This window comes from Dipodomys merriami, unplaced genomic scaffold (assembly GCF_024711535.1).
Source record: "Dipodomys merriami isolate MVZ:Mamm:240054 unplaced genomic scaffold, mDipMer1.0.p SCAF_51, whole genome shotgun sequence".
In the NCBI taxonomy this organism is placed as follows: domain Eukaryota; kingdom Metazoa; phylum Chordata; class Mammalia; order Rodentia; family Heteromyidae; genus Dipodomys; species Dipodomys merriami.
In genome coordinates, this window is record NW_027206080.1 from 3,395,553 (window position 1) to 3,423,227 (window position 27,675).

Here is a 27,675-nt window from a genome sequence, read left to right on the forward strand (position 1 = left end):
ACCAACCTACACAGCCTCTTAGCTAGCTTCCTGGCTAAGACAGACCAAGGGCTGGCTTTCGAGCCAGTGGGCTCCACCTGGAGCTGAGCAGAACAGATAACTGGGAGGTGTGGAGTGTCGGTTAGGCAGTCTCGCACACCGTCCTTTGACTGGCTGCCCAGCATGCATCTCTGCACCTTACGTTCGGCTTCCCTGATCCAAGCCCATGAGGACATGCAGGGGTCCTGAGGCCTGAGCCCAGTGGTCACCACCTCACTTCTAATGTGGTGCACTGCCCGCCTTTGTCCTTGGGATCAGGCCTCCTGGTGTAGACGTATGTCCTCGTGGCTCAGCGAGAGTTAGCATGTGAGGCTGGAGGTGCCATCTCTGCTGTGTTATGACATGGGACTGGGCAGAGCCGGTGGGGAGCTGGGCAGGTATGGGGACATCATCAGGATCTGTGCTCTGGTCAGGCCTCCCTGCCTACCAGGCACAGCCCCGACAGAGCCAAAGCCTGGTAAAAATAATAGTGATGGCTCCCAGCCTTGCTGGGGCAGGGTCACCCCTGGGGTTGCAAGTGGTCTCTTACATCATTTCCCCAAGAGCTTATTGTACAGACGAGGAGACCAGTATGAGCCACCTCAGTGCCTTGGGCAGAAATCAGAATGCTTTTACTGAATGCAGTGCTGCTAGTGCGTATGGTTAGGTCTATGAACAACGCCAGGACCTTCCCTTTTCCCCATGCTGCTAGTGTATTAGTCCCCCTTCCCCAGCCTGCTCGGACCTTCCAGATGACAATTCCATGACTGAAGGGGCCCTGGAAACTGCTTCTCAGTGCAATCTGTCTCTGTGAAGATGTTGAAGAAGATACCATGTGTGTCTCCGAGGACTGTCACCTGCGTCTGGCATGGTGTCCTGGGACACACCAGCCCACGCTGTGTCCTGTCATGTGGCTGGGGGCAGGGCGGTGGGTGTCAGGCTGGGCCGGGGCAGCCTGGCAACAGGGAACCTGACAGGATGCCCCTGGCTGCCCAGGTCCCCTCCATCCATGCCTTTCTGAGCCTCCTGTCCCCTTGGCTGTAATGCGCAGGTTGGGCTGTCACCTGCACCTATGACCTTCCTTGTATGCATCTGAAATGAGAATCCAAGTGCAAATATGAATGCGCAGGTGAGAGTCAGGATTAGGAAACAGTAAGAGTTTGCAGGTGGCCATGGCTATATGGGGTGATGGGGATGGAGCATGCCCGGGTTCCTGGACTCTGGAGCCAGCTCTCCTCCAACCGAGGCCCAGGCTCACCCAACCCCGGGCTCACCGCCCTCCCACTTTGCTTGGCCAGGAACCTACTGCCAGCAGAGGGAGGTGGAGGCCATTATGGAAGGCGATGAGGACAACAGAGGCTGCTGCTGCTGCCGGCCAGGCCACTTGCCCCACCTGCTGTCCTGCAACGCAGCCTTCCGCCTGCGCTGGCTCACCTGGGAGGTCACCCGCACGCAGTACGTCCTGGAGGGCTACAGCATCATGGACAACAATGCCGCCACCATGCTGCAGGTGTTCGATCTTCGCCGGACCCTCATCCGCTACTACATCAAGGTGAGGGAGGTGGGGAGGGGAATCCCACAGAGGGTACAGGTGGCTCCTCCTCCTTCTCCTTCCCCTCCTCCTCCTCCCCCTCCTCCTCCTCCTCTTCCACCACCTCTCTGTCCCCACCCCCAGGGGAGCTTGTAAAGAAGGGGATGGTGCATACTGCTGTCCAGGCTGTCCAGGGCAAACACACAAGACGCTGAAATAATGAAGCCAAAAGAGTGGCAGTGCGGCTCAGGCGGTGGGGTACCTGTTCTGCAGCTCTAGGCGCTAAGCACAAACCCCATGCTGAAAAAGAACCAGAGCCACATGGCACAGCCAGGACAGTCCCGCGACGCTTCCTCCTCGCTCCTTGCACGCACAGAGACCCCATCCTCTGCATTGCTCAGAAAGGCACAGTAGGGATGAGACTCCTGGAGAACAGGGATGTGGGCCCAGCAAGGGCCGGAGTGAGTGTGGGTGCCGCGCATGCCCGGAGGCTGTGTGGGTGGGCGCTGAGCTGAGTTGTGAAGGGGAGGGCAGCATGGTGGAAGACTTCTTCACAGTTCACCACTCTGGGTTAGCACATGGCCCAGTGGGGCCCAGCCCTTGCCAGCCACCAGAGACCTGGTCTGTTTGTCAGTTGCTGAGGAGGATGACACGTCTCCATCAAAGCCCTGAGTCCCTGGGGCTGGGGCTGGGCCACAGCACCTGATGGGGTCGGTGAGATGTAGGGAAACCAGGCTGGCAGCAGGGGATCTGAACTCTCAGCAGCTGCAACACAGGGCTCTGGTGCAAGTGCGGCCCCATGGAGCGTGGCAGTATCTGCTGCAGCTGTGGAAGTTCACCAGGAATCCCAGGCAGGGCCTCGCCACGTGCCAACTTGGGGGGGTGTCTGGGAGGTGTGCCCAGCACCGCATTGCACATGCCTAGAAGAGGGAGAATCAAGTGACAGATGGCAGCGGGCATTCTCATTGCCAGCTCCCAGGAGACGAGCCATCCCTGGATGCTTCCTCAGTTCAGGAGGCAGCGTGACGGGGACAGCTGAAGGAATGGCTGGATTCAGGAGCTGACTCGGAACGCGCGTGGCGAGGAGGGAGCCACTAGGCCAGCGGCCTAGGCCTAAGGAGGCCGGATGGACAAGCCTCAGAGCTGCCCTGAGCATGGCGCGCTCTCTCGTGCCGCCCAGACCCTCCGTGGCTGCTTCCCGCCATCTCCCACTCGCTAAGCCGCTCTGGACTTTGTGTGGACCCTGTGCGCCTCCCGGTACTGCCAGTGTGGCCTGTGCTCCAGGCCTGCCTTCCCTGCCTCACACCTGCCCCCAAGGTCTTGGGGGTGACCTGCTCATCAGCACTGGGGACCAAAAGACCTTTTTTTTTTCAGCTCCCATTTCGGCGGCTCGGGATGACTTCAGGTTTGAAGCATTCTGTCTCATTCTTACAATGTTCTTATTGAATAGGCAAATTGAAAGGAATGCAAACCTTGAAGTAATTCCTTGGCATAACAGGATCTTTTTAATAAACTGGGTCAATTACCCACCCTAGATGAATACTTCTGGAATAATCTCCCCCCTGAGGACTTGAGGTTTTTCCCGGCCGTCTTCTCCATTGTGCCTCCATGTATTGGTGCCTGTGACTCTCGGAGCACCAAGAAGCCGGGCTTCTGTGAGAGCTGATGAGCACCCCTGCTGTTTGTGGAAGCTTATCACTCACCTTGCAAAGCCCAGCAAGTCCTTGGGGGCGTCAGCCACTGACTCCTCCTTCCACTGCTTTGTTTTCTCACTTGGAAAGACTGTCATGCCAGCAGAGCAGCCATTGTGGCTGCTGGTTCTACACAGAGTCGAGCACGCGCTCCTACCTCCTCCCATTGGCTGTGTGTCACCTCCTGACTTCGAGATGATCTGTGGGGCTGTCCAAGCTCCCAGTCCAGCCTCACTGCATTGAGCACTGCTTCCATTTTCTGTCCTAATGATAGCGAGCATTGGACATGACTTCTCAGCAGCATGCTTAATCTGTGCTCCTGTCAGGCTTGCCTTGCAGAAAACTTCTAGCCCTCCCAACAAACGGATTCATTCAAAAACTACCCAGGGGCTTTCAGCATAAGCCAGAGGGTCGAGTTAGTCTCAGACTTAGAAGTGCTATGTCTGAGAAGGGCGAACCGTGGGTTATTTTGTGGGGACATCGGGAATGTGTGTTTGCAATTTTATATCATCAACTTTTTGGGGTTTGTTTTTTCTGCTGATCCCAGGGCTTGAACTCAGGTCCTGGGTGCTGTCCCTGAACCTCTTTGTGCTCAAGGCTAGCACTCTACCACTGAAGCCCAAGCATACTTCTAACTTTTTCTGAATAGTTTATTAGAGTCTCAAAGACTTTCTTGCCCAGACTGGCTTGGAAACACAATCCTCAGATCTCAGGCTCCTGAGTAGCTAGAATTCCCAGGCATGAGCCACCAGTACCCAGTCATCAACGCTTTTCTTTTCTTTTTTATTTTTTATATTTTGGGTCCGGTTGTGGGGCCTGAACTTTGGGTCTGGGCGCTGTCCCTCAACTCTTCAGCTCAAGGCTAGCGCTCTACCACTTGAGCCACAGCGCCACTTCTGGCTTTTTTCTTTTTGCTTATGTGGTGCTGAGGAATCGAACCCAGGGCTTCATGCATGCAAGGCAAGCGCTCTACCACTGAGCCACCTTCCCAGCCTCAACACTTTTCTTAAGAGCAACATTGCTTTGGTTGGCTAAGCACCCTGGCTGGGAGAGATCAGCCCAGTCTCTTTCTCCAGTGTGGTCCATGGACCCGGGGCCCTGAGAGACCACATGACTGCCCATCACATTCTCATTGCTGAAATCTGTTATGCTGTTCTATAGGTACATACAGTCTCCCCACTTTTCTTCTCCTACAATGTCCCTTAAGAAAGGACATGTCTGCAATGGGTTGGTTCTGTGCCTTGAGCCCAGCCGAGGCTCATGGGACACCCTACCCTGCCCTGCCCTGCCCTGCCCCAGACTCACCCGATTCTGCATTCCAGATAACCCTCCCAGCGTGTCACTCCCTCCTTGCAGAGCATCATCTACTACATGGTAGCCTCCCCAAAGCTGCTCTCCTGGGTAAAGAATGAGGCCCTCCTCAAGTCCCTGCAGTCCTTTGCCAAGTGGCATCACATTGAGCGCGACCTCGCCATGTTCCACATGAATATCGATGACGACTTCGTGCCGTGCCTGCAGGGCATCACGCGGGCCAGCTTCTGCACTGCCTACCTGGAGTGGATCCAGTTTTGTGCAGGGAAGAGACAGGAGGTATGCGGGGCTGGGGCTCGGGCTGCTCCTGGAAGGGACTGGCCACCGTCTGCCTCTGCTTCTGCTCCATGGCACGCCACAACCAGAGGTCGGGATACGTATTTATTAACGCTTAGGCAAAATTAAATAGGAGGGTTACCCGGGGCAGGGTCTGGGAAGGGAAGGCTGTGTGCGCCTTCAGCTCACATGCAGGGTCCACATGGTTTTGAGTCTCCAGGGGCAATGGAGACATCTTCGTTTAAATGTGTGTTTTGAGCTGGTCCCGCCATGTATTTCTGAGCTGGGGCAGGATGCTCTGTGCACCCCTCCACTCCCGGTCCTGCTGCTATGTTGAGTGATCAGATGGGTGGGCTCCCTGTGGAACTTGTTTTGTGTGGGGCTGTGACGATCACACCTGGGGAGGAACTTACCTCACAGGAATGAAGCCAGGAGGAGAGAGGCTGTATAGGAGGTAGGGAAGGAGGTTCTCATTGCTTCTTGATGTTTGAAAGGTGGAGGTCAAGGTGCTGGTGGAAAAACTGGGCTCAGAGCTGAGGAAGGATGGGCAGTGTGCTCTCAGAAAGACCCTTGACCACAGCACCCACCCAGTGCTTCTTACTAAGTCACTGGGCAGGAAAGATTAGAAACGTGCAGAACATGCGTGTGGCAGAGGCTGCTTGGAGGGGGTGTGGGAGGCTCTCCTGCAGGCCTGGCCCCACTCCAGGGTGGATGGTAGGGTTGGCCTGCAGAAATGGACCGTCTCCCATCCCTTGTGAGATACCTGCAGTTCCCTGTGTGTCCTGTCCAGCTGAGCTATAGGTAACTCTCTGAAGGTGGTTTGTGGCCACTTCCCAGGGCCTGACCACAGGTCACAGTGAAGAGCCTCCCCTTGGAAATCCCAGAGAATCAGCTCACCAGCCCTCAGCCTGGATGATTTCCTACCGTTCTCAGAGAGCCTGCCATGGCGGCTCCCAGCTGCTTCTGAGCGGTCAGGATGGCCCTCCGCCCCAGGCCAACACCATGCCGGCACACCCTGGGTGTGGAGAAGACTGACCTCGTGTCCTTCCTTTCAGCCTTCCAAGGCCCTGGGCAGCGTGGACAGCGACGAGGACTCCCCCCTGGTCACCTTGTCCTTCGCGCTGTGTATCCTGGGTAGACGAGCCCTGGGGACTGCCGCCCACAACATGGCCCTCAGGTGCCCGGGGGTGGGCTGCTCTGACGGACAGATGCCCGCTGTTCCCATTTGACCAAGTCTGTCCGTCCTTGTCTGGATTTTCAAGCCGGGCTGATAGAATCCAAGCCGGGTTGATAGATTTCTTTCAGATACTCTGCACAGTACATTGGGTTGGGCCTGCATGAGGATGTTTTCCAGCCCTGTGGTTCTCGTACATTCTGCACAGAAATAGTATTAACACGGACAGGGATCCTGGGCCTCTGGCCTTGCGGACTTGCCCCGGTTAACTGGCTCCCCACATCAGCAGCATCCCTCCTGGTCCTCACAAAGTTGGCACTGGGGAAATGCCAGCTCCTGTCCCTCCTGTCCTCCAGGGGGCAACCTCTTCCCTGTGCATCTGCTCCGGGCCCTGTTTTGCCCATCACTGTGGGGCGCTGACAAGTGGAAGCTCCTCTCTGGTTTTCTCTGACTCTTTCTGTGAGATCACGTGCTCTGCATGGAGAGAACTCTAGCTTCTTTAAGAACAAAAACAAAGTTCCCCTCTCTCTGGGCACCTTGTCAGCCTCTACCGCTCAGGCGGGGTCCCTCCAGCCGCCGCCCAGCCTCTGCAGCGGCCTCTGACCTCCAGCCACAGTGCTCTAAATAATCTGCCTCCTAATGCCCCAAGCAGGGGCCACTGCACCACTGCTTTGGTACTGGCCCCTGGAGACCGGAGGTTCTGAAGTCTGCCTGCCCATGCAACCCATCACCTTGATAGGCAGCTCCTCCCTGGACGTAGGTCCTCCTCCTGGCCCTCCCTCAAGGAGCCAGGCCTGCTCGGAGCTCTGTGGGCACAGCCCCTCCATCTGTCAGCATGCCGGTGGCTACAGTAACAGATTTCCTCACCCTTGTACTCTGCCCGAGGCTGTTCTGAGTCTTGACATCCTCTTCACACAAGGATGGACTCTATTTTTAATTTATTGCAATTACATCTACATCCAGACTAAGAGTGGCTTACAATCTGTGTGCACGGATGTATGTGTGTGCGTGTGTGTGCATGTGTGTGTGTGTGTGTGTGTGTGCACGCACGTGCATGAACGTCATCTCTGTGTTGTTTCCCAGGAGGAGCAGACACTTGGCATCATTCTCACATTTCTCATCTCAGGGTCCCAGGTGACCTCCTCAGAAGTTACATCTCTGGCCCCCGTTGTCAGTCCTGTCTCAGCAGGTCGATATGTTAGGGTCCCCGTGCCTGACTGCAGGGCCAGCCTCCCGGAGCTCTGCTGAGTGCAGGGTCATCTTCCTTCCTGTGTGGGGACAGCCCCGAACTTGGGATGGCGGGGTTGGCAGCCTGCGTTAGGGGTGCACCGCAGCCATGCGTCTGTTTTGCAGCCTGGACTCCTTCCTGTATGGTCTGCACACTCTCTTCAAAGGCGACTTCAGGGTGGCGGCGCCGGATGAGTGGGTGTTTGCCGACATGGACCTGCTGCACAAAGTGGTGGCTCCCGCCATCAGGATGTCCCTGAAACTACACCAGGTAACAGCCCATGGCCACTCAACTGCCCACTTACTTATTCCCACCTGGAGCTTGAACTCAGGACCTCAGGCACGCTAGCCCAGTGCTCCACCACTCGAACCCCTTTTGCTTTAATTTTGTTTCTGAGTAAGAGTCTCACTACCATCACCAGGGCTGGGTGAACTTCCTGCCCCTTAGTAGCTGGATTATAGGCATGCACTACCACACCCAACCGGTAAAACCCACTTCTAAAAAAAAAGTAGAAAGCTGAAACTCTAGGGGAAAACAGCTTTTGAAAATGGTGTGCCCTCCCCTGGCTTGACCTTGGTAATGGAGTCACCACTCGGCTAACGAAGCCTGGCACCGGCCAATGGCTAGTGACCCTCAGGAGCTGCTAGGGGAGGGTTGCCATCCACCAGGAAGGAAGAGGGGTGTCTCTCAAGACATGGAATATCCCAAACACAGAGGTCTCAGCTCCCAAGATGCTTCCTGGCCAGGCACCATTGGCACCATTGGGAAGGGCCTGGAATCAGCCAAGGAGTTACACTTGGCACCCAGCTCTGGATGTAGAGCAAGGGGTGGGGGGAGGAAGAGTATGGCCTTCAAGGTCACTGTCTGTCCTGAGCACTCCCGGGTCAAGCCTCCTTGGGCTTGTGTGAGGTCCTCCCACCAGGTTGGCTCCTCCTACCATATTAGCTCCCCCCACCACCTCAGCTCCTCCCTCAACATCACATCAGCTCCTCCCACCACATTGGCTCCTCCCACCACATCAGCGTCTCCCACTACGTCGGCTCTTCCCACCAGGACCAGTTCACCTGCCCGGATGAGTATGAGGACCCAACAGTCCTGTTCGAGGCCATCCAGGCCTTTGAGAAGAAGGTGGTGATTTGCCACGAGGGTGACCCTGCATGGCGGGGTGCAGTGCTGTCCAACAAGGAGGAGCTGCTCACGCTGCGGCACGTGGTGGACGAGGGCGTGGATGAGTACAAGGTCATCATGCTGCACCGGGGCCTCCTGAGCTTCAAGGTGATCAAGGTGAGACCCGTCCTCCCGCACGGCTGCAAGAATACTCCGACTCCAGGCTCGGGACCTCTGCTCAGGGCCTTGTGCGCAAAGCACGGCTGGCCACGGGGAGCTGCAGCCGTGGCAGGGCCCTGTCCTGCCCCCCAGATGCCATGAGCCACGAGTCCCAGCGGGTGCCTGGCAGATGGGGGACCGAAACCTGGCTCATTTCCAGACCTGGTGATTTTCACCTTGAGTCCACACCCACCATCATTCTCTCTGGTCTCCTCAGAGCGTTGATCCAAACTCCCGCCCCCCAACAACTAAAACTGAATTTCATTATTTCCCCTCAGTTTTCCTGATGGCTTCACACCCATGGTCCACGCCCAGGGCCCTGCTCGCTCACAGTGGCTAAAGCCACAGCTGAAACCATGTTGCCTCCTCTCCCTGCAGGTGAACAGGGAGTGTGTCCGAGGGCTCTGGGCCGGCCAGCAGCAGGAGCTCATCTTCCTCCGTAACCGCAACCCAGAGCGCGGAAGCATCCAGAACAACAAGCAGGTCCTGCGCAACCTCATCAACTCCTCCTGCGACCAGCCCCTGGGCTATCCCATGTACGTGTCCCCGCTGACCACATCCTACCTGGGGACCCACAGGCAGCTGCAGAGCATCTGGGGTGGGCCCATCTCACTGGGCAGCGTCACCACCTGGTTCCGGGCCAGGTGGCTGAGGTAGGACTTCACGATGGGGGCCTGTGCCTGGACGCTGGGGGCGGAGGGTTGGCAGGAAGAGTTCCTGTGCCCTGTTAGAATGTTTGCGCTGATCACAGTGGGTTCACGTGCGTAAGACAGCTGCACCCAAGAGCTTTCAAACAGTCCCATGTCCAGCATGCCGTCCCGAGGGTTAGGGGGAAACACCATCTGTTTCCTCCCTCCAGCCCCCGGCTGCGGTCCTCCTGTGTCTCTGTTCACTGTGTCTGGGAGCTTTGGGGGTGATTGCCAGCCCAGAGCCCCTGCCACGGGCCACTCAGGTTCCTCATCGTCATGAGCTCTGTCTGATGGCGGCGCTGCTCCCCGGGAGGTGGTCAGCGAGGCCATGGGTTCTTGTGGAAGGCTGACCGCGGTGCTGAAGAAACAAAGCCTCTGCCCACCCATACGCAGAGGAGCTTGTCACCCAGCGAGCGAGGTTCCGTCCACTGCAGACAGACATGGCTGCTGTGGGATTCCAAGGCCCAGACACCGCCGTGGTTGGATTCAGAGATCAGACACCACTGTGGTGGGATTCCAGGGTTCAGACCTGGCCGTGTGGGGTTCCAGGGCCCAGACACAGCTGTGGTGGGATTCCAGGATTCAGACACCGCCACGGTGTGGTTCCAGGGTTCAGACCTGGCCGTGGTGGCTGTCCAGTGTGGTATCATGCATCAGTTGCTGTCAGGATGCATTTCACAGAAGGTTGTGGGTGGCTCAGCCCCTGCCTAGGGCCGCTGGGCTGACCCTGGGTGCCCTCAGCCACACCATTGTGAGCAGGTGACCATTCCAGGGGCAACAAGGACACCCCAAGGCCTCTCCCCCCCACAGAATGCGGAAGGACTGCAGCGCTGGCCAGCGCAGTGGCGGCATTGAGGAAGGGGATGCAGGCGGGGCAGCGCCCGGCAGCCAGGCCCCGTGTACTGACAGCCGGGAGAGCGGTGTGGACCAAGCCAGAAAAGGGGGCGCCCAGCGCTGGCCCTCACCGCGAGCAGGGCCTCCAAGGACAGGTGGGTGTGGCAGGACCTGCGGTCCAGCGTCGTGGGAGGGCGGCTCTGCTGCGGGTGTCCAGTGTGAGTACCCGTGGACACGAGGCCCCCCCTCCCTCTCCAGACAAGCGGCTCCCTCTCCCGCCCTCCTTCCCACCCTCTCTGCTGCTGCCAACATCCAGAGAGTGAGGAAGGATGGGAGGAAGGGCACGGGGGGGTGGAAGCCAGGAAGGCAGACTAGAAAGCTTAAAGCCTGTTTCACCAAGCCAGCTCTGCCAGCTGGCTGTGGCTCTGGCATCACTGTGGCTTGGGAGGGGGTGCTGGCTGGCAGCGGAGCCAGGGCCTGCTGGGAGCCTCCCATGCGGACACAGCTGGGGCAGAAGCACTGGCCTGGCTCCCAGCCCCACCTTCTGCAGTCATCCTCTGCCCCCAGTGCTCCCTTCTGCCCCTTCCAGAAGGATTTAATAAATACACTGGGCACGCTCGCCCTGCCCGCTCCGCACCAGCTCCCGAGAGGCCCAGAGCAGGCCGGGGCACTGCGGTGGTGGAGTTATGTAATGTGGACAAGATGGGAGGGAGAGAGAGACCGAGAGAGAGGGAAGGGGGAGAGAGACAGAGCAAGAGAGAGAAGGAGAGGAAGAGAGTCAGAGATGATAGATGGATAATAGCCGTGTGTGAAAGATGAATAGTGGGACAGATGATAGGTAATGGGATGATAATAGATTAGAAAGAGACAGAGGGGCAGGTAGATGATGATTGACAGGTAGCAGATGGAACTGAAGGCAGGTGTGGAGATGGCCTGGTTGACAGGCAAAGGGGCTGATGTGGGCTGCTCAGGAGCAAGCATGGAGCTCTGCCCCTGCACCCCTGCCTCCGCCCCAGCCCAGCTCCCCCTGCACCCCTGCCTCCATCCAGCCCAGCTCCCCCTGCACCCCTGCCTCCGCCCCAGCCCAGCTCCCCCTGCACCCCTGCCTCCATCCAGCCCAGCTCCCCCTGCATCCCTGCCTCTGCCCTGAGCCCAGCTCCCCCCTCACCCCTGCCTCCAGCCCAGCTCCCCCTGCACCCCTGCCTCTACCCCAGCCCAGCTCCCCCCTCCCCCCTGCCTCTACCCAACTCAGCTTCCCCCGCACCCTGCCTCTGCCCTGAGCCTAGCTCCCCCTGCACCCCTGCCTCTACCCCAGCCCAGCTCCCCCAATACCCCTGCCTCTACCCCAGGTCCCCCTGCACCCCTGCCTCCACCCAACCCAGCTCCCCCCTCACCCCTGCCTCCATCCAGCCCAGCTCCCCCTGCACCCCTGCCTCCACCCAGCCCAGCTCCCCCTGCCCCCTGCCTCCACCCCAGCTCCCCCTGCACCCCTGCCTCCACCCCAGCCCAGCTCCCCCCTCACCCCTGCCTCTACCCCAGCCCAGCTCCCCCTGCACCCCTGCCTCCACCCCAGCCCGGCTCCCCCCTCACCCCTGCCTCTACCCCAGCCCAGCTCCCCCTGAACCCCTGCCTCCACCCCAGCCCAGCTCCCCCTGCACTCCTGCCTCCACCCCAGCCCAGCTCCCCCCGCACCCCTGCCTCTACCCCAGCCCAGCTCCCCCCAGCTCCCCCCACACCCTTGCCTCCACCCAACCCAGCTCCCCCCGCACCCCTGCCTCCACTACAGCCCAGCTCCCCCCACATCCCTGCCTCTACCCCAGCCCAGCTCCCCCCTCACCCCTGCCTCTACCCAACCCAGCTTCCCCCCGCACCCCGCCTCCACCCAACCCAGCTTCCCCCGCACCCCTGCCTCCACTACAGCCCAGCTCCCCCTGCACCCCTGCCTCCACCCTGAGCCCAGCTCCCCCATCCCTGCCTCCACCCCAGCCCAGCTCCCCCTGCACCCTGCCTCCACCCCAGCTCCCCCTGTACCCCTGCCTCCGCCCTGAGCCTAGCTCCCCCTGCACCCCTGCCTCCACCCTGAACTCAGCTCCCCCCTCACCTCTGCCTCCACCCAACCCAGCTCCCCCAACACCACTGCCTCCACCCTGAGCCTAGCTCCCCCTGTACTCCTGCCTCTGCCCTGAGCCCAGCTCCCCCACACCCCGCCTCCACCCAACCCAGCTCCCCCCCACCCCTGCCTCCACCCCAGCCCAGCTCCTCCCACACCCCTGCCTCCACCCCAGCCCAGCTCCCCCCGTACCCCTGCCTCTGCCCCAGCCCAGCTCCCCCTGTACCCTTGCCTCTACCCTGAGCCCAGCTCCCCCCTGTACCCCTGCCTCCACCCTGAGCCCAGCTCCCCCTGTACCCCTGCCTCCATCCAGCCCAGCTCCCCCCACACCCTGCCTCTGCCCTGAGCCCAGCTCCCCCCACACCCTGCCTCTGCCCTGAGCCTAGCTCCCCCCGCACCCCTGCCTCTACCCCAGCCTAGCTCCCCCTGTACCCCTGCCTCTGCCAAGCCCAGCCTCCCAACCTTCAGGATCCCAGAGATTCTTGTTTTCTTAACTTTCACTATCCAGTGAAAACCGTGTCTCCAGATCACAAGGGTGGGAAGTGCACAGAGGCCCCAGGGCGAGGTGCCCAATCCCTCCTCTGTGTGTGTGTGTGTTTGTGTGTGTGTACAGAGCCAGGCTGCATCCATCCGCAGGGGTGGGAGGGGCCTGGTGAGCCTCTTCCTTGTGAGCAAAGTGGAGCGGCCCCTGTGGAGGGCCCTGTGTGTGGTGTGGTGGTCCTGTGATGTGGCGGGTCTCGTGGTGTGGTGGGCCCTGCATGCAGTGTGGCAGGTCCTATGGTGTGGCAGCCCCATGACATGGCGGTCCCGTGGTGTGGCAGCCGTGGTGTGGTGGTCCCATGGTGTGGCAGCCCCGTGATGTGGCAGTCCTGTGGTGTGGCAGCCCTGTGGTATGGCGGTCCCGTGGTGTGGGGGTCCCGTGGTGTGATAGTCACGTGGTATGGTGGGCCCCATGGTGTGGCGGTCGCGTGGGGTGGGGGTCCCGTGGTGTGACAGTCACGTGGTATGGCGGGCCCCATGGTGTGGCGGTCACGTGGGGTGGTGGGTCCCCTGGTGTGGCGGGTCCCATGGTGTGGTGGTCCTGTGGGGTGGTGGGTCCCGTAGTGTGGCGGGTCTCATGGTGCGGCGGGCCCTGCATGCAGTGTGAGGGGCCCTGTGGTGTGGCAGCCCTGTGGTGTGGAAGTCACATGGTGTGGCGGGTCCCGTGGTGTGGGGGTCCCATGGTGTGGTGGCCCTGTGGTGTGGGGGTCCTGTGGTATGGGAGTCCCATGGTGTGGTGGCCCTGTGGTGTGGGGGTCCTGTGGTATGGGGGTCCCGTGGTATGGGGGTCCCGTGGTGTGGCGGCCCTGTGGTGTGGCGGATCCTGTGGTGTGGGAGTCCCGTGTGTGGCGGGTCCCGTGGTGTGGCAGGTCCTGTGGTGTGGTGGCCTCTGTGGCGGCCCTATGGTAGCTGGACTGCACAGAGTCTGACCCTGGGCAGTGGCCCCTCCCACCTCCCTCCTCCTGCCAGGCCCTAGCAGGATGCCATTGGCCATGCTCAGGGCAGATGCTGGGGTGAGATCTTCAAGCCAGCAGTCACTTTCTCATGGCTTGTTAACGCCTCCCTGCATCCCACATTGTTCAGTGCCAGCAGGTGTTCTCAAATCCAGCCCTGAGAAGAAAAACAGCATGAGATGGGGCAGGCCTGCCTGGCCGGCCATCCAGGACTTTATTCAGCCCAGCTTCTCTGGCCTCTGTATCTTCCAGAGGAGTCAACAACCCTGTGCGTCTGTGTGGAGACACAGTGATAAGAGGAAGGCAGCTCTGCCAGGTAGGGCTGGAGAGTGCCGGGCTCCAGTCACCAGGAAGGAGTGCCTGGCCCCTGATCTCTGCACTGGGCCTACACAGCGGAAGAGCCATCTTTCTCTCCTCCACCCAGGCAGATGCACAGCCAGGAGCTCAGCCTCAAGCTCACCATGGTCTTGATCTCCCCCAGGGGCTCCAGTAGCCAAGATTAGGAAACTCTGAGCCCACTTCACACTCTCCAGGGCTCCCAGGCCCAGTTCCAGGCAGGGCTCCCCACCAGGGCGGTTCAGCAGGCTGCCCTTCCCTTAGCATGACCGCCGTGCTGTGTGCTGCACACCACTGTGATGGGCCAGGCACTGTGCTTCAGAAAATCCAGGCAAATAGAGGATCCATCAGCCAGGGCACCCTGCGGGAACGCTGGGCCCTGGAGGGGACGGGCCCAGAGGCAGAGGCTGGGCCCTGGAGGGGGCGGGTCCAGAGGCAGAGGCTAGCCCCTGGAGGGGGCAGGCACAGGCCTCTGTGAGGCAGTAGTAGTCCTTGGGGAAGAGGACAAAGAAACTCAGTCAAGCAGCAGTAAGAGACCAGTTCTGGGGAGGATGCTGAACCACGCTGGCCAGGCCTCTGGGCACTCCCGTGACCATAGCTAACTGCAGTATATATACCTTCCCTACTCCCAGCCTCTTTTCCCACCACAACCCCCTGTCGAGCTCTTCCTGAGCATAGGGACAGGTGTCCTGCGTAAGCCTACCCAGAGGGCGCCTCAGCCGGCACCGTACTGCAGCCCTGTGGGTGACCTGGGCATTGCCCACCTGCCCAATGCCACCCTGGGCTGGGCCTGACAGCCGCCATCTCCTCCGTGTTACAGCCAAAGGAGAGCTGGCCCCACAGCGGGGCTGTGACCTGCTTATGTGAGCCCTGCAGACCCCCCGCTGACCCTCACAGTCCAGCAAGGCTGGATTTTATATGCTTAGGCTCTCCAGAGAATGGCCAGTGAGCAAGCTAAGGGACCGAGAGGCAGGACTATCCTTCCATTCAAGTCTGAGGATTTTGTCTAGAAACACCAGACTTTGGTGGATTGTAAAATCATGATCCTGAGTAGCACAAATGGGTTTAGCATGGTTCTCTTACTTTATGGTGCTGCTTCACTTGCAACATTAAAATGGAAAAATGAAGGGTATTAGTAGCCATAGAATGCGGGGTCCTTGATGGACAGCCCCCACCCTGGCCCCTCTGCAAACAGAAGGCCCTCATCCCCTTGTTCTGAACCTGCTAGGAGCCCCCAGAGCTGGGTGGACCATCTGCATGGAGCCTTTGACCTGTGGAGAGAAGTGGAGAAATCGGGATACCACAGACAGGGTCTAAAGAAACGGACAAACCTTCAACCTCGACTCTGAGGCCAGGGACTTGTTTCTCCTTATTTCCCCAGGAGGAGCCACTCTGTGAGACCTCAGCCCGACCCTCAGGCCACGGGCACTGGGGCTAAGTGCCCTAGGGAGGCCAGCACCGGCCCTGGGGACCCCCAAACACACATTTATCTCTGTCTACAGGCAGGAGAAACCATGGCGGGCACTGCACATCCACCCCGGCCCCGCTCAAGCCCCACGCTGGCCAGCGGGTGCCCCATGCACCTACACTCGCAGACACTCCCGGCACCTGGCACGAGGACACACTGTGTTTCGTTCCATGTGAGACCCACACGTGTTCTGTCTCAGCCCCTAACTGGCACATGTCTGGCACACAGCATGTGACACGCATCCACATGGGCAGTGAGCAGACGCAGGAGTGAACGAGCACTTCCGTCTCTCCTGACACTATTCCCATGTGGGTAACCTACACGCCCTTCTGCACAATTACTTTGAAATGGGTTGTAAATAGTTGTCAGCCGCCATGACTCCGCCGTGCTCCCTCGGGCCCTTCTGACCCGGCTGTGTTCAGAGCCCTTGGAAGGGGAGTGGGCCCCCGTTCACCGTGGCACCTCTCTTCTCTCTCCTGGCTGACCGGCTCTCCTCCTCTCTGGCCTTCAGGTAGGACGAAGGGCCGGAGCCAGTCTGTCCAGCCACACTCAGCGCTCAGCCAGAGGCCGGCCATCCTGAGCTCCTCGGGGCCCCTGGTGGAGGGCCGCCAGGCCTTCCTGCAGACGTCCTCCTCTGTGCACGAGTTGGCCCAGCGGCCCTTGGGCAGCCGGCTCTCCTTGCACACCTCAGCCGCGTCCCTGCACTCCCAGCCACCCCCTGCCAGTGCCGCGGGTCACCTGAGTGTCCGGGAGCGGGCCGAGGCCCTCATCCGGTCCAGCCTGGCCTCCTCCACTAGCTCCACTCTCAGCTTCCTCTTCGGCAAGAGGAGCTTCTCCAGCGCCCTGGTCATCTCCGGGCTGTCGGCCGCTGAGGGGGGCAACACCAGCGACACCCAGTCTTCCAGCAGCGTCAACATCGTGATGGGCCCCTCGGCCAGGGCTGCGGGCCAGGCCACTCGGGTGAGGGCCACAGTGGGCGCGGGAGGGAAGGCAGCGGTATGATGGCCGCAGAGGGTCACACCTGGAGCGTATCCAGTGCCTTTCTAGGTGAACACCATCTCCTGCCTGTGCTCATAGAGTAGGAGCCAGTGCTCAAAGGACAGGGCTGCACCCAAGACCATGCCCGTCATCCCCGGGTGCGGCCCGGGCCCTGAGAGCCAGGCTCTGCCTGCACTTCCACGCCCGTTTCCCCACAACCCCCCACTCCCTTCCCACCCCTCCCAGCATGAGCCCCACTCTACGAGTGTCCTTCTGCGATCCCGGCAATGAATTCTGGTAAGGGTGAGGGGGGTCCGAGACCCCCAGCACCCACACTGCAGGAGCTCTGTGTCACCCCTGGGGCGGGGCCTGCAGGGAATGGTGACCCCTGCGTGCCAGGGCTCCGGCTGGGAGGCGACGCCAACGCAAGGCAGAGTGGGCTCACAAGGTCTCAGGGACCGCCTGGCGGTCCTGTCATTGGCCTGGCTTCACGCCGCCTTCCCCCAGGATCTGGGGACCCCAGTCCCGGCTCCCACAGCATGGACGGGACAGGGGGAGGGCCGGCCAGGGTGCAAACCTGGCTGAGCTGCCCCGCTTCTCTCTTCTCTTGGAAGCATCACTCTGAGCCGTGCGACCCCACGGAGGCTGCTGAGCAGCGCCGGCTGCATGAGGGCCGTCTGGCCGAGAACCCAGGCATGATGTGTAGAAGAGCCAGCCAGGAAGACATGGGCCTGGACGACACGGCCTCCCAGCAGAGTGCCTCCGACGAGCAGTAGCGTGCTGGCTCTGATAGGGGAGGAGGCGCCACAGCTCACCTCTGCTCCACCCTCCCTGCCCCCCCCAAGACCCAAACCAAAAAAGCCCCTTCTGCCGCATGCTCTGCGGCATGCGAGATCGCCAGGGGAAACGAGAACTAGTCTAGAAGACAGAATAGCTTTATCTCAGGTTCTGAAAAACAAAAAAAAAAGTAACATGACTGGGTGTGGGGCAGAGGGAAGACACCACAGCCCCACACCAGCCCCGCACAGGAATCTGATATTTCAAACAAAAGCCAGGTAGTATCTCCAATAGAGCACACAGAGCAATGCCACTCCATCCCACCCCAAGGACAGCAGGCCAACGCATGCTAGCTAGCCGGCTCCCTGTGCTCACTCTCATCACCCTGAGACTTAGTGCACAACAGTCCCCCGACCCATCTGTGGGTCCCATGCATTGCAGTGAAACCTCAGCGCAAGGAATCCTTGTCTCCCAAGTGGCTGACAGAAAACTCAGGCAGCCTCGGTGGCAGCGCTGCCCACAGGAGTTCCTGCCTCCCCCAAGGAGCAGCAGGGGAGGGTCAGGAGGAGTTCAGAAGGAGCCACCCAGGCTGCCCCAGGCCGCCGAGCCCCTGCGTGCTCCCTAGGAATGCATACGTGTCTTCCATGCTCCCCGGGAATGCATGCGTGTCTTCCGTGCTCCCCGGGAATGCATATGTGTCTTCCGTGCTCCCCGGGAGTGCATGCCTGTCTTCCAAGCACATTTGCACACACTTCTCTTCGGGAAGTAAAATGTTTACAGAGGCTGCTGTGTTTGTCTATCTACTGCCTGCGTTCTGCCACAACCGCTTCTCATTGCTGATTGAGTGAGAATGGCACATGGGTGAGTCCCCAGAGCACTTCCTGGTCTCAGGATGCCTGCCAAGGGAGAGCAGAGCCTGGAATCTTGCTCACGTGGAGGGGGACAGGTCCTGAAACCCAGAGGGTGAAGATCACAGCCACTGGCCGGCTGTGCTTCTTCAGGAAGACAGTACGGAGAGGGGCTAGGCACAAAATATCTACAGTGCTTCTAGGCATTCTAAGTTGGGAGCTGGAAGAGCAGGTAGCAGAAAACCCCTTATATGGGGAAGTGAGTGGTAACACTCCCCTCCCCAACCTTTCCTCTCCCTCCTCAGCTCCCCCCCTCCTCCCTTCTACCTTCCTCCTCTCCCATCTGTTTCCCTCTTTTCCCCCTCCCCCTTTTCTCTTCAAGGTAAGAATGAGCCACTAATAACCCTATACTAGCAATTAATAGCCCTGTAATAGTAATCAATAGTTCTATAATCAGAAAGTGTCATCACTACAGTCGCTACACTGGTTTATTGGCAGCTGTCAGGAGAGGCAGATGCCGTTACTGTGTCCTCCACGTGGCTGGCTCTGGATACCTCCCAGCACCCAGAACTGAACGCTGCCCGAGGCCAGAGGCGTGATGCAGCCCCACCTTGGCTGTATCCTGGAGTTCAGTTAAAATGGCAGGCACTCGGCAGCACCAGGGCTCATCCAGCTGGTCTAGGGCATCCAAGAAAGGGAAAGCTCCCCAAAAAGATGGGTCAGACCAGGGGCAACCCCTCCCTGGCAGGCTCCCATTCACGTGCTGAGCGCTGGCTCTCCCCCAAGGGAAGAGGCTGAGGCCCTCCAGGGTTCCCATGGCCCGCTGCTCCACGCAGCCACCGAGGCAGGACGTGTGACACAAACCCACAATCCTAGCCACACAGGAGGCAGAAGCAAGGGGACGATGGTCCAAGGATGACTTGCATGAAAAACAAAAAGAAAAAAAGAGAAAGAAAAAGAACAGGGGTGGTGGTGGTAAGGGAGGACCCTTGGTAGAGCACCTGCCCAGCAAGCTCAAAGCCCTTTGTTCACATCTTAGCACCACATTGGGTTGTATGCTGGTGGTCACCCTTCCCCAGTGCAGCCAGGAGCCGCCAGGTCTCAGGAGACAGCCGGGCTTCCAGCTGTGCAGATGGGCCCAGCCAGGCAGTCCTTCTTTGAGCCAGCAATGCTCGAATAAATGGTCTGTTAGTGCAGCGCTGAAGTTCTTTCGTGCTCGGCACAAGGAGCAAAACAAAACTGTTTCTCCTCTAAATGTAAAAATTGCAGCCTTTAGTTTACATAAACCAGGCTGTGACACCAATTAAACTCAGTGCCCTGAGGCGTCTGTCAGCTATCAGGCCCGGAGGGCAGCGTCTCTGCATCCCTGGCCTCCACCCATACACGGTCTGTGCCCCTGGCCTCCTCCACCCGGCTGCTGCTCCCATGGCCTGTGCTACATGGGACCGCCAGGGCCGCACGAGTGCAGCTCCAAGGTGCTGCTGGTAACAACTTGCAGCATTTCTGGGACAGGACCATCAAAAGACCACATTCTGCTGATTTGACTTGTTTGTCTTCCTGCACGAGCTCTGCCTTATTTGGAGAGGAAAAGGGGTTTGCTCCACTACCCACAGGGCCATTGGCCCGGCCTGCTGGGGTGGGGGCCACTCGAAGTCCTCCACTCCCCTTCATGACCTCTCCTCCAGAGTCTTCTTCACATGAACACCACCACTATATCGATGTCCTTCGTTGTATTCCCTGCTCTGTGTGTGGCTTTGTGCCTAACCTCTTTGTACATGCTCCTAACCACCGTGTGACCCTCCAAACCCCTAGACCCTCACCCAGTGACCTAGAGTCCTGCCAGCCTGCGCCAGGACCACCAGGTAGGTATCGATGTGAGTCCCTGGCACCAGGGGTCCTCCCCACTACCCCAGGGGCCACTGCCTGTCTGCACTTCACTCGGAGCCCGGGCACTGAGGAGCAGCTGGCACCGCTTCCATGGAGTACATTGCCCTCACCCATCTCCCCACCTCCCTAGAGGGAAAACAAGGCCAGAGCTGCACCCAGGGAACAGGCAGGGGTGACCAGCCCTTGCCTCCATTGCACCCCAACTCCTGGGCAGGGCGGGGCAGGGTGACAGGCCCGCATCTCCACCTGCTGCAAGCATTCCTCCCACAGGAGGATGCTGTGGCCTGATCATCACAGATTTCCACATTAATAAGAAAAGGAATAAACGAGAGACAGGTGAGAGAAGCGGAAATGGCTTTCTTCAGAGAAAATAGGAATATCAAGCATTGCTCAAGCTGCTGAGACTGAAACACCTGGAGAGGTGGTCGGCTTTCACGACACGGGAAGCTAATCAGGAAGTGAATTCCTCTCCCCATCAATGTACTTATGAAGGCAGGGGAGGGGGGCCTCTACCAAAGACTCCAGCCTCTCCCCCCATAATTCCATAATCTGTCCCAATCACACGAATGAGTGCAAGAGGAAATACACAGAAATCCTTACACATAAACAAACCATGGAGACGGCCTGTCATGCAAGCCACCCAACAGCGGGCAAGTTCGGTCTTGAACATCTCAGGGAAAGCTGCCCAGCTGCTCAAGCAAAGTCCCAAGGTCTCCGAGCCCAGAGGCTGAGCCCAGTAGGCAGGCGGTGCTGGACTGGGCAACTGAGGGCTTCACTCCCTGATGTTCTGCACACGGGAAACGATCTCAGGCAAAAGCTGGTTTCTGTTCTCCTTGGTGACCTGTGGGAGGAAGCCACAGCTCAGGCCTCAGCACTGCCCACCTTGTTGGTGCCTGCCGGGACATCTGCAAGAGCCCAGCCCTCCAGGGACCAGAGACACCGTGTCACCACCTGTGCCTGTGGGGACGCCTCAAGCCCCGTGTCCATGGGCAGAATCTGAATGGTGGTGAGTGGCAGCCAGATACACAGGGAGCTAAGCCAAAACCCTGGCAGCAGACACAGGTGCCAGGGTGTGCCTGGTCCCTGAGAGGAGGCCCCAAGTCACTGCAGGTCCCCCCAAAGCCTGTGTGTTGGAAACATGGCTCTCTACCCCATGCCATGGTATCTAGGCTGGATGAGGAAGGGGGGGTAGGTGCTCGGGGACTTTGTAAGAGGACACGGCACCCAGGCCAGCACAGGCGTAACACACCAGCACCTAGAGGGGAAGGGACAGTGCGTCAATGTCCACGTTGTGCCTGGTGTGTTCCTGGAGGTGGGAGGTTCTCCAGCCCCGAGGGTCCCGGACTGCTGACCCACAGGTCTCATGGGGGTCAGTGGGCTAACAGCGGCCTCGAGCTCAGCTTAGGTAGCTGAGAAACTCTGCCTTTCTATTTAACTGCTGTGGCCATCGCACTCACGGGCGGCCACTGTCCTGCATGGGATCATGCGGTTTGCCCCTGGGGACAGCGCCACATGTGTGCTAGCTGTGCAGGCAACCAAGGCAGGAATCTAGGTCCTGCGGAGACGGGGGAGGGAGGCAGAGGGGCTGGGCTGACCCCCCGAGGACCTGTCCACTCACGGTGAGCACTGTCACGTCCCGTCGACTCCTGATCTCCTCCACCAGTGCCAGCGGCCTCCCTTTGGGGACAGGGATGGTGCCCAGGACCACAGTCCCAGGTGCACACAGCATCTGGCGGACAGCTTGGATGAAGGACTGGCTGAAGAGCTCCATCTTCCCAATCTCATCAATGATGCACACTCTCTGCCCCGGGCCTCTGCCAGAACCTACCTGCAGAGGCATGCCGTCACTAGGGCACCAAACCCGGCCGTGAGACCTGTTGCGTGTGTGTGTGTGTGTTCGTGCGCACAGGCGTGCATGTGCTCATCTGTTTGTGCCTGTCCTGGGGCTTGAACTCAGGGCCTGGGCACTGTCCCTGAGCCTTTTTGCTCAAGGCTGGTGCTCTACCACAGGAGCCTCAGCTCCACTTCCAGCCTTTTGGTGGTTAATGGAGGTTTACAGTCTCACAGACTCTCCTGCCCTGGCTGCCTTCATCCTGACTTCTGAGGGGCCCACAGCGGCCAGGGTGCACTTCTATTCCCCAAGTGTAACAAAACCAGAGGAAGGGGCCACCACCTTGGCCCCTCAGCCCATTCCACCCCTAACCCTCACCCCCACCCCCATGGTCCTGCTCCATTGGGATGCAGCCATAGCCTCACTGGACCAATGTCACAATCATCTCTTTCATTTCCCGTACAACTCTTTAAGAGGGACTCAACCTATTTGTCACTCACAGTGACCAAGATCCCCTTTGTGTCCATAGGATTCAGGGACTGCACACTAAATCGCAGCCCTGGAATGAAGCCTTACCTGCCTAACATGCGGCCTTCAAAGCTGCCAGCTGGCAGTCAGGTCATAATCTCTCCTGTCTTGTTAATTTTTTATACAAAAGCAAATATCATTCCTCTCTTTCCTCCCAATAAAATACAAGGGATGGGAGGAGAGTTCTGCTGAGATCCTGTGTCCAGCCGGGGAGGCAGGAGCATTCCCAGCTGTCCCACCACAGCCTCTCCACCGGTAATCAGTGTACCAAGCCCTCGGGAGGTCAGTAGGCCGCCTCAGGAGGACAGTGGGCTGTGTCTCCCAGTCACACAGCAGCTGCGGCCAGCATCAGCTCTTACATAATCCTGCAGCTACGTGCCGCACACCTCTGCCCACTGGCCTCCCAGCAGAGAAGGAAAAATCAATTCTTCGTACAGATCGGATGCCTGAGGCCAGGCCCTTCACGGAATTTTACTAGAAACCTCCACCTGCTGTTTGGTCATTGCGGTAGAGAGGTATGCCTTCGATGGAAAATAACTAGGACAGTGTGTTCTCTCCCTGCTCCTATCCAACCCCACAGCCACCATCGCCACAGCACAGGGCTGGGGGTGGGCACTAGAGGAAAGACCAGGGTGGAATAGGGGAGGAGGCAGAGGAGAATGAGGAAATCACCCCCAATACCCTGTGCTGACATTGCCCGGATAGGCTGAGTGACCAACGGGCACTGCCACTCTGGCTGAGCTCGGAACACCAAGGGCCTAGCTGCACCACCACCACCACCCTGGCACATGCAGTGATGGTCTGACCAGAACTGGCCAGAGGCCAGCAAGATGGCCTGACAGGTAGGTAGGACAGAGGCCAGGGAGGGATCTAGTGTTCACTCCTGGTATGGTGGATCATGCCAGAAGGGTGACTCATCCACTCCAAGCAACTTCCACAAAATCAGATCAAAGGAATGAGTCTATAACATCCCACGTGGTCACCGAGCCCTACAACCCACTCCTCATCAGACCCCGCTCTAAGTTCTAGACCATCCTGCCATTCTGCCTAGACCATCCCTCCCACACACAATGATTCTAACACTCCTTTTCTCTGTCTTCTTTCTTTTAGAGCTCCAGAGCCCTGGCTCTGGCTCCTGCTGCCAGCACTGATGACAAGTGTCCCCAGTCTGAGGAACAGCTGTTGATCTGTTCCATTCATGACCCTCAGTCTGGCTCAGGACTTGCAAGTATTTGACACAGTCGCAAGTGACAGGTCATAAATAGTCAAGAAAACCAGAGGCTGGTTCTTTGAAAAAATTATCTACCTTGGTACATCTTTAGACAGACTAATGAATAAAAAAGATCTATATAACTAAAATGAGAAATGAAAGAAGTAATGCGGGCAACCTTACAAAATGATAAATAACAGGTTAGAAGAAATGGAAAGATTGCTAAAAGGCACAAATTACCATTCCACAAGAAACAAGAATTCAGCAAATGTGTACCATGTAAAGAAATCAAACAAGGCCAGGCTCTAGAGAGTCACGCCCATAATCCTCACTATGCAGGAGCCAGAGATCTGAGGATCACAGTTTGAAGCCAACCCAGGCAGGAAGTCTTTGAGGCTCCTATCCTATTTAACTAGCAAAAAGCTGGAAGTAGAGCTGTGGCGCAAGTGGTAGAGCTCAAATGGTAGAGTACCAACTTTGGAAAGCCAAGTGAGAGTGTGAGGCCTAAGTTCAGGTACTAGTGCTCGCACATGGATGCACCCCCACATACACATACGCACACTATTAAATTAGTACTCTCAAAAGAACTGTGAAGAACTGCCTCAGGCATGTGTGGGCAGCTTCTGAGAACGGGAGGGACACTTCCGGGCTCGCTCTACTCGACCCCCCCAGAGATTCAGAGAGGTGAGGCATACCACACAGGGACTGGCCACACCCGGCACAGCACGTGGGAAGGCCCCTCTCCAGGGACCCGGCTGGCAGGCATCAGAGCACAGACTGCCCCCCATGCTGGATGCGGGTGACCGGACTTCAGTCAGAGTGACAGAACACCCTGCCTGTTTCCAGCCCTCCAGGCTCCTGTGGGAGCAAAGCCGTTCTGCGCATGGCTGACAGGCTCCACGAGAAGGGCAGAACCCACGACTCACATTCCTCAGGACGGGAAGCACCAACTGCTCGAAGGAGGCCAGGTTCACCACGTAGGGCCCCACGCGGCACACGTGCTTTTCCAGTGGGGGCTCCGGCCTGCAAGGAGAGGAGCTGTGAGGAACAAGGCCGAGGGCTGGAGGTCCATGCCTGGCTGATGTCATCCTTTACCTCGTGAGAGCAGCCACCCCAGGGTCCACACAGCCACCGTTTGCTCAGGGCCCCACAGCCGGGCCCAAGGGCCGGCAAGTACTGCCAAGACATGCCACACACAGGCAAAGAATCACATGGTGAGAGGAGAGCGAGACTCCAGGGCCTGAGTTTTAGGGACTGCGTTAGCCTTGTTTGTCACAGGATGGTGTTTTATTTCTGAGAAATTTCTCAATGTCCAACATGGACAGGGTCCCCTGGCTCTTCTGCAGGAGGTAGCCCTCCCCCAAGATGAGCTTTAATGAGATCAGACGGAGATACTCCCAAGGTGTGGACTCAAGCAGCTTAGAGATAGAGTCCCGCAGAAACGAAACAGGTGGGGCTGGCTGCATGCCTCCCTAGCAAACATGAGGCCCCGAGTCAAACCTCCACAATGCCAAAAAAAAACACAACATACCCCACTCGAGACAGAGGCCCTCGAGCTCCAGACAAGGTGACGACGTCGAATCCTACCCTCCTGCCGCCCTGCCTGACCTCTTCTGTGTAAAATCCGTCCACGGGTACCCCAGAGGACTGTAGAGCCTGGCTGGCTTTCTGGATCAAGGTTGTTTTACCAACCCCTGAAAGAGCAGGAAAGAGGAGGCGGTCGGGAGAGCTCACCACGGCGCATGCTCCGTGCAGGGACGCCTGGAGCACCAGCCACAGGCAGGTGGGAGGCAGCCCTCTGCGATTGTCACTATCCCAGGGGGACCCAGGAACAAGCTGCCTCATACAGGCATGGGTCCTGGAGTGCTGGGACAGTTTTGCCTCATGCACAGTCCAGGATACACTGAGCATTTGAGTGCTTCATTCCTCCTGGGTGACCCTCCTCACCTTCCCACACAGCTACTGACACTGGCCATGCCCAGGACATAGCGGGCACTAGAACCCGGGATTTCAGCTCTCTAGGGGCATGGCCCTACACTTCTGAGTGGGCAGATCACTCCCTTCCACCCTGCATCTTCGTAAAACAAACACAACTCCTGCACCTCACATACACCCAGGACATGGTGGCTTTGGAGCTCCCTCTCCAACACAGCTCCCCACTCATCTCCCCCAAGACTGCGCACCTCCGCTCCCATGCCTGGACAGCCTCACGCCTGCGTCTCTGGTCCTCTCCTCCCCTCTGCCTGGCCCAACAACCACACTCATCCCTGATGCCAGCACATGGCATCTGCCACCTCCATCCTGCAGCCATATATGTGCTCAAAGCTTGCTTTAAAGGCCTTGGCTTTGCTAAGTCCCCACAACTGAGGCAGGGGAGGTTCTAGCAGGTGAGCAGCTGAACACCTGGAGTCCATGTTCTGAATCAGACCATTTCTGTGGCCACGTGCAACCCATCAGACTGCTTCTGGAGCTACACTCAGGGCTGCCCAAATGTCTCAGCCAGAATCAATGCATCTCTCCTCCAATGTCACATTAAAATGGTGGCCCCTGCACAGATGGCAGGCCACAAGTGTCCCAGCCACCGCCAGCCAATGACCATGTGGCCAGTAAGACAACTGCCCAGAACATCACAAGACCATGGTTCAATCCCAGCTCTGTGGCCTTAGAACTGGGGATGTGTGTGCCGGTACTCCCTCCTGAAGGGCCTTTCCCACGTGCCTACCATAGCCTCAGCAACTCTGCACTTAGGAATTCAGCTCAATATGGGACTCAAGTCTGGATGGTGAAATGGCACATTCATACGGAAGCGTGCATTGTAACAGCCAACACTGGACACAAGCTGGACATGATCAGCAGGTAATGTTAACTTACAGCGTCATGTAGAAAACACAGAATACCATGCCAACATTCAGAGGAACACTGTTTATTGGTACTAGTTTGAAAGGTGGATCGTGTTTATAGTTGTTTAAATAACATGTGGGGAAACACAGTTTAATTGACAGTAATCTACAGCATCGTTCCATTGCTGTTTCTCCAGGGCAAGGAATGCATGTGCCACAGAAGACTAGGCCTAGAACAATCCAGAACAAGAGTCTAGAACCACATAGAACAAAGGCGTCAGTGCCTACTTCTGTTGAAATTCCATGTGATTTTCCCTTTCTTCCTTAAATTTTTCTTTAGGGTTTTGATTTTGCTTACACTCCTATTCTAAGAATAACGTCTACTTCTATTTTGAAAAAAGACAAAATGGACTAGCACCAGTTTCGGCGCCCCAAGGTGTGCACGGGGCCCGTGGGTGGCGGAGGGCAAGGCGTGCACGGGGCCCGTGGGGGACCGAGTGGCCGGGGGGGGGGGGGGCACTCATGGCCGACCCTTCCGCCTTCTCAGCTCTCTCCGGGACACCAGCTGCAGGGGACCGAGGCTGTGGGTCCCCGCCCCACCCCGGCGACCAGGCCGGCGCCTCCTCCCCGGTAGGGGCCGCGGGGCGGGCGGCGGGCAGGCCTGGGGCGGCCGCCGCACACCTGCGGGTGCGGTGGGTTCTCCAGGGACCTTGGGACGGCGGGAGAGCCCGGCGCGGACCCGGGTCCCTGCGGGGCGGGGCCAGCCCGGCAAACCAGGCAGACGAGAAGCAGGCCGGGGCCGGGGCGTGGGGGGCCCGGCGTGAGGAGGGGCGCTGCGCCGCCGCCGCCTCCGCCCCGGCCCCGCAGAGGTCACCGGGAAGTCCGCGGCCCGGAGCTTCACCTCGGCTCCCGGCCCGAGCCCGGGACGGCGCGGGGACCCAGCGGCCGAGCCCGGGACAGGCAGCAGCGGAGGCCCCAGCCTCGGCCCTGGCTGGGCCCGCGCCCCGCCCGCCCGCCGCCCGCAGTCCAACCCCGCTCCGCGCCCGCCACCCCCGCGGCGCGCTCGCCCGCGCCGTCACCTGGCGGCCCGGTAAGGAACACGTGCCGGGCCATGTGCGGGCCGGTGCGGGCTGGTGCGGGCCTCCACCTTGGCGGGTCTGGACAGACTCGCGATCGGCCCCGCCCCCTGCGGCTGCTGTGCCCGCCGCCCCGCGGCTGGACACACCTTCTGCGGCTGCAGGCCCCGCCCCGCGGCTGGAGGACACACCCCCTGCGGCTTCAGTACCGGCCT

The 27,675-nt window shown here is 59.0% G+C and overlaps 2 protein-coding genes across 4 annotated transcripts in view; one reads left to right on the top strand and one right to left on the bottom strand.

Moving 5' to 3' along the window:
* Positions 1 to 18,066, top strand: part of Pcnx2 (pecanex 2) — a 94,791-nt gene extending 76,725 nt beyond the window's left edge. The window contains exons 26-34 of one of the 3 annotated variants that reach the window (XM_069998129.1): positions 1,317 to 1,570; positions 4,597 to 4,830; positions 5,883 to 6,004; positions 7,355 to 7,499; positions 8,283 to 8,513; positions 8,934 to 9,208; positions 10,055 to 10,233; positions 15,997 to 16,445; positions 17,078 to 18,066. In XM_069998129.1, coding sequence (XP_069854230.1) covers positions 1,317 to 1,570; positions 4,597 to 4,830; positions 5,883 to 6,004; positions 7,355 to 7,499; positions 8,283 to 8,513; positions 8,934 to 9,208; positions 10,055 to 10,233; positions 15,997 to 16,445; positions 17,078 to 17,239 — 2,051 coding nt within the window. In that variant the 3' untranslated portion in view covers positions 17,240 to 18,066. The remainder of the gene's footprint in view (positions 1 to 1,316; positions 1,571 to 4,596; positions 4,831 to 5,882; positions 6,005 to 7,354; positions 7,500 to 8,282; positions 8,514 to 8,933; positions 9,209 to 10,054; positions 10,234 to 15,996; positions 16,446 to 17,077) is intronic. The other 2 variants (XM_069998128.1, XM_069998130.1) reach the window with 2 other exon arrangements.
* A 2,246-nt stretch (positions 18,067 to 20,312) lies between these two features.
* Ntpcr (nucleoside-triphosphatase, cancer-related) lies at positions 20,313 to 27,584 on the bottom strand. The gene is made up of 5 exons (XM_069998131.1): positions 27,464 to 27,584; positions 25,076 to 25,238; positions 24,471 to 24,567; positions 21,594 to 21,803; positions 20,313 to 20,816 (listed from the first exon to the last, which is right to left on the bottom strand). The coding sequence occupies exons 1-5, from the start codon at positions 27,495 to 27,497 to the stop codon at positions 20,748 to 20,750; spliced, it is 573 nt and encodes a 190-aa protein (XP_069854232.1). The 5' UTR covers positions 27,498 to 27,584; the 3' UTR covers positions 20,313 to 20,747.
* Between the last annotated feature and the right edge of the window lie 91 nt (positions 27,585 to 27,675).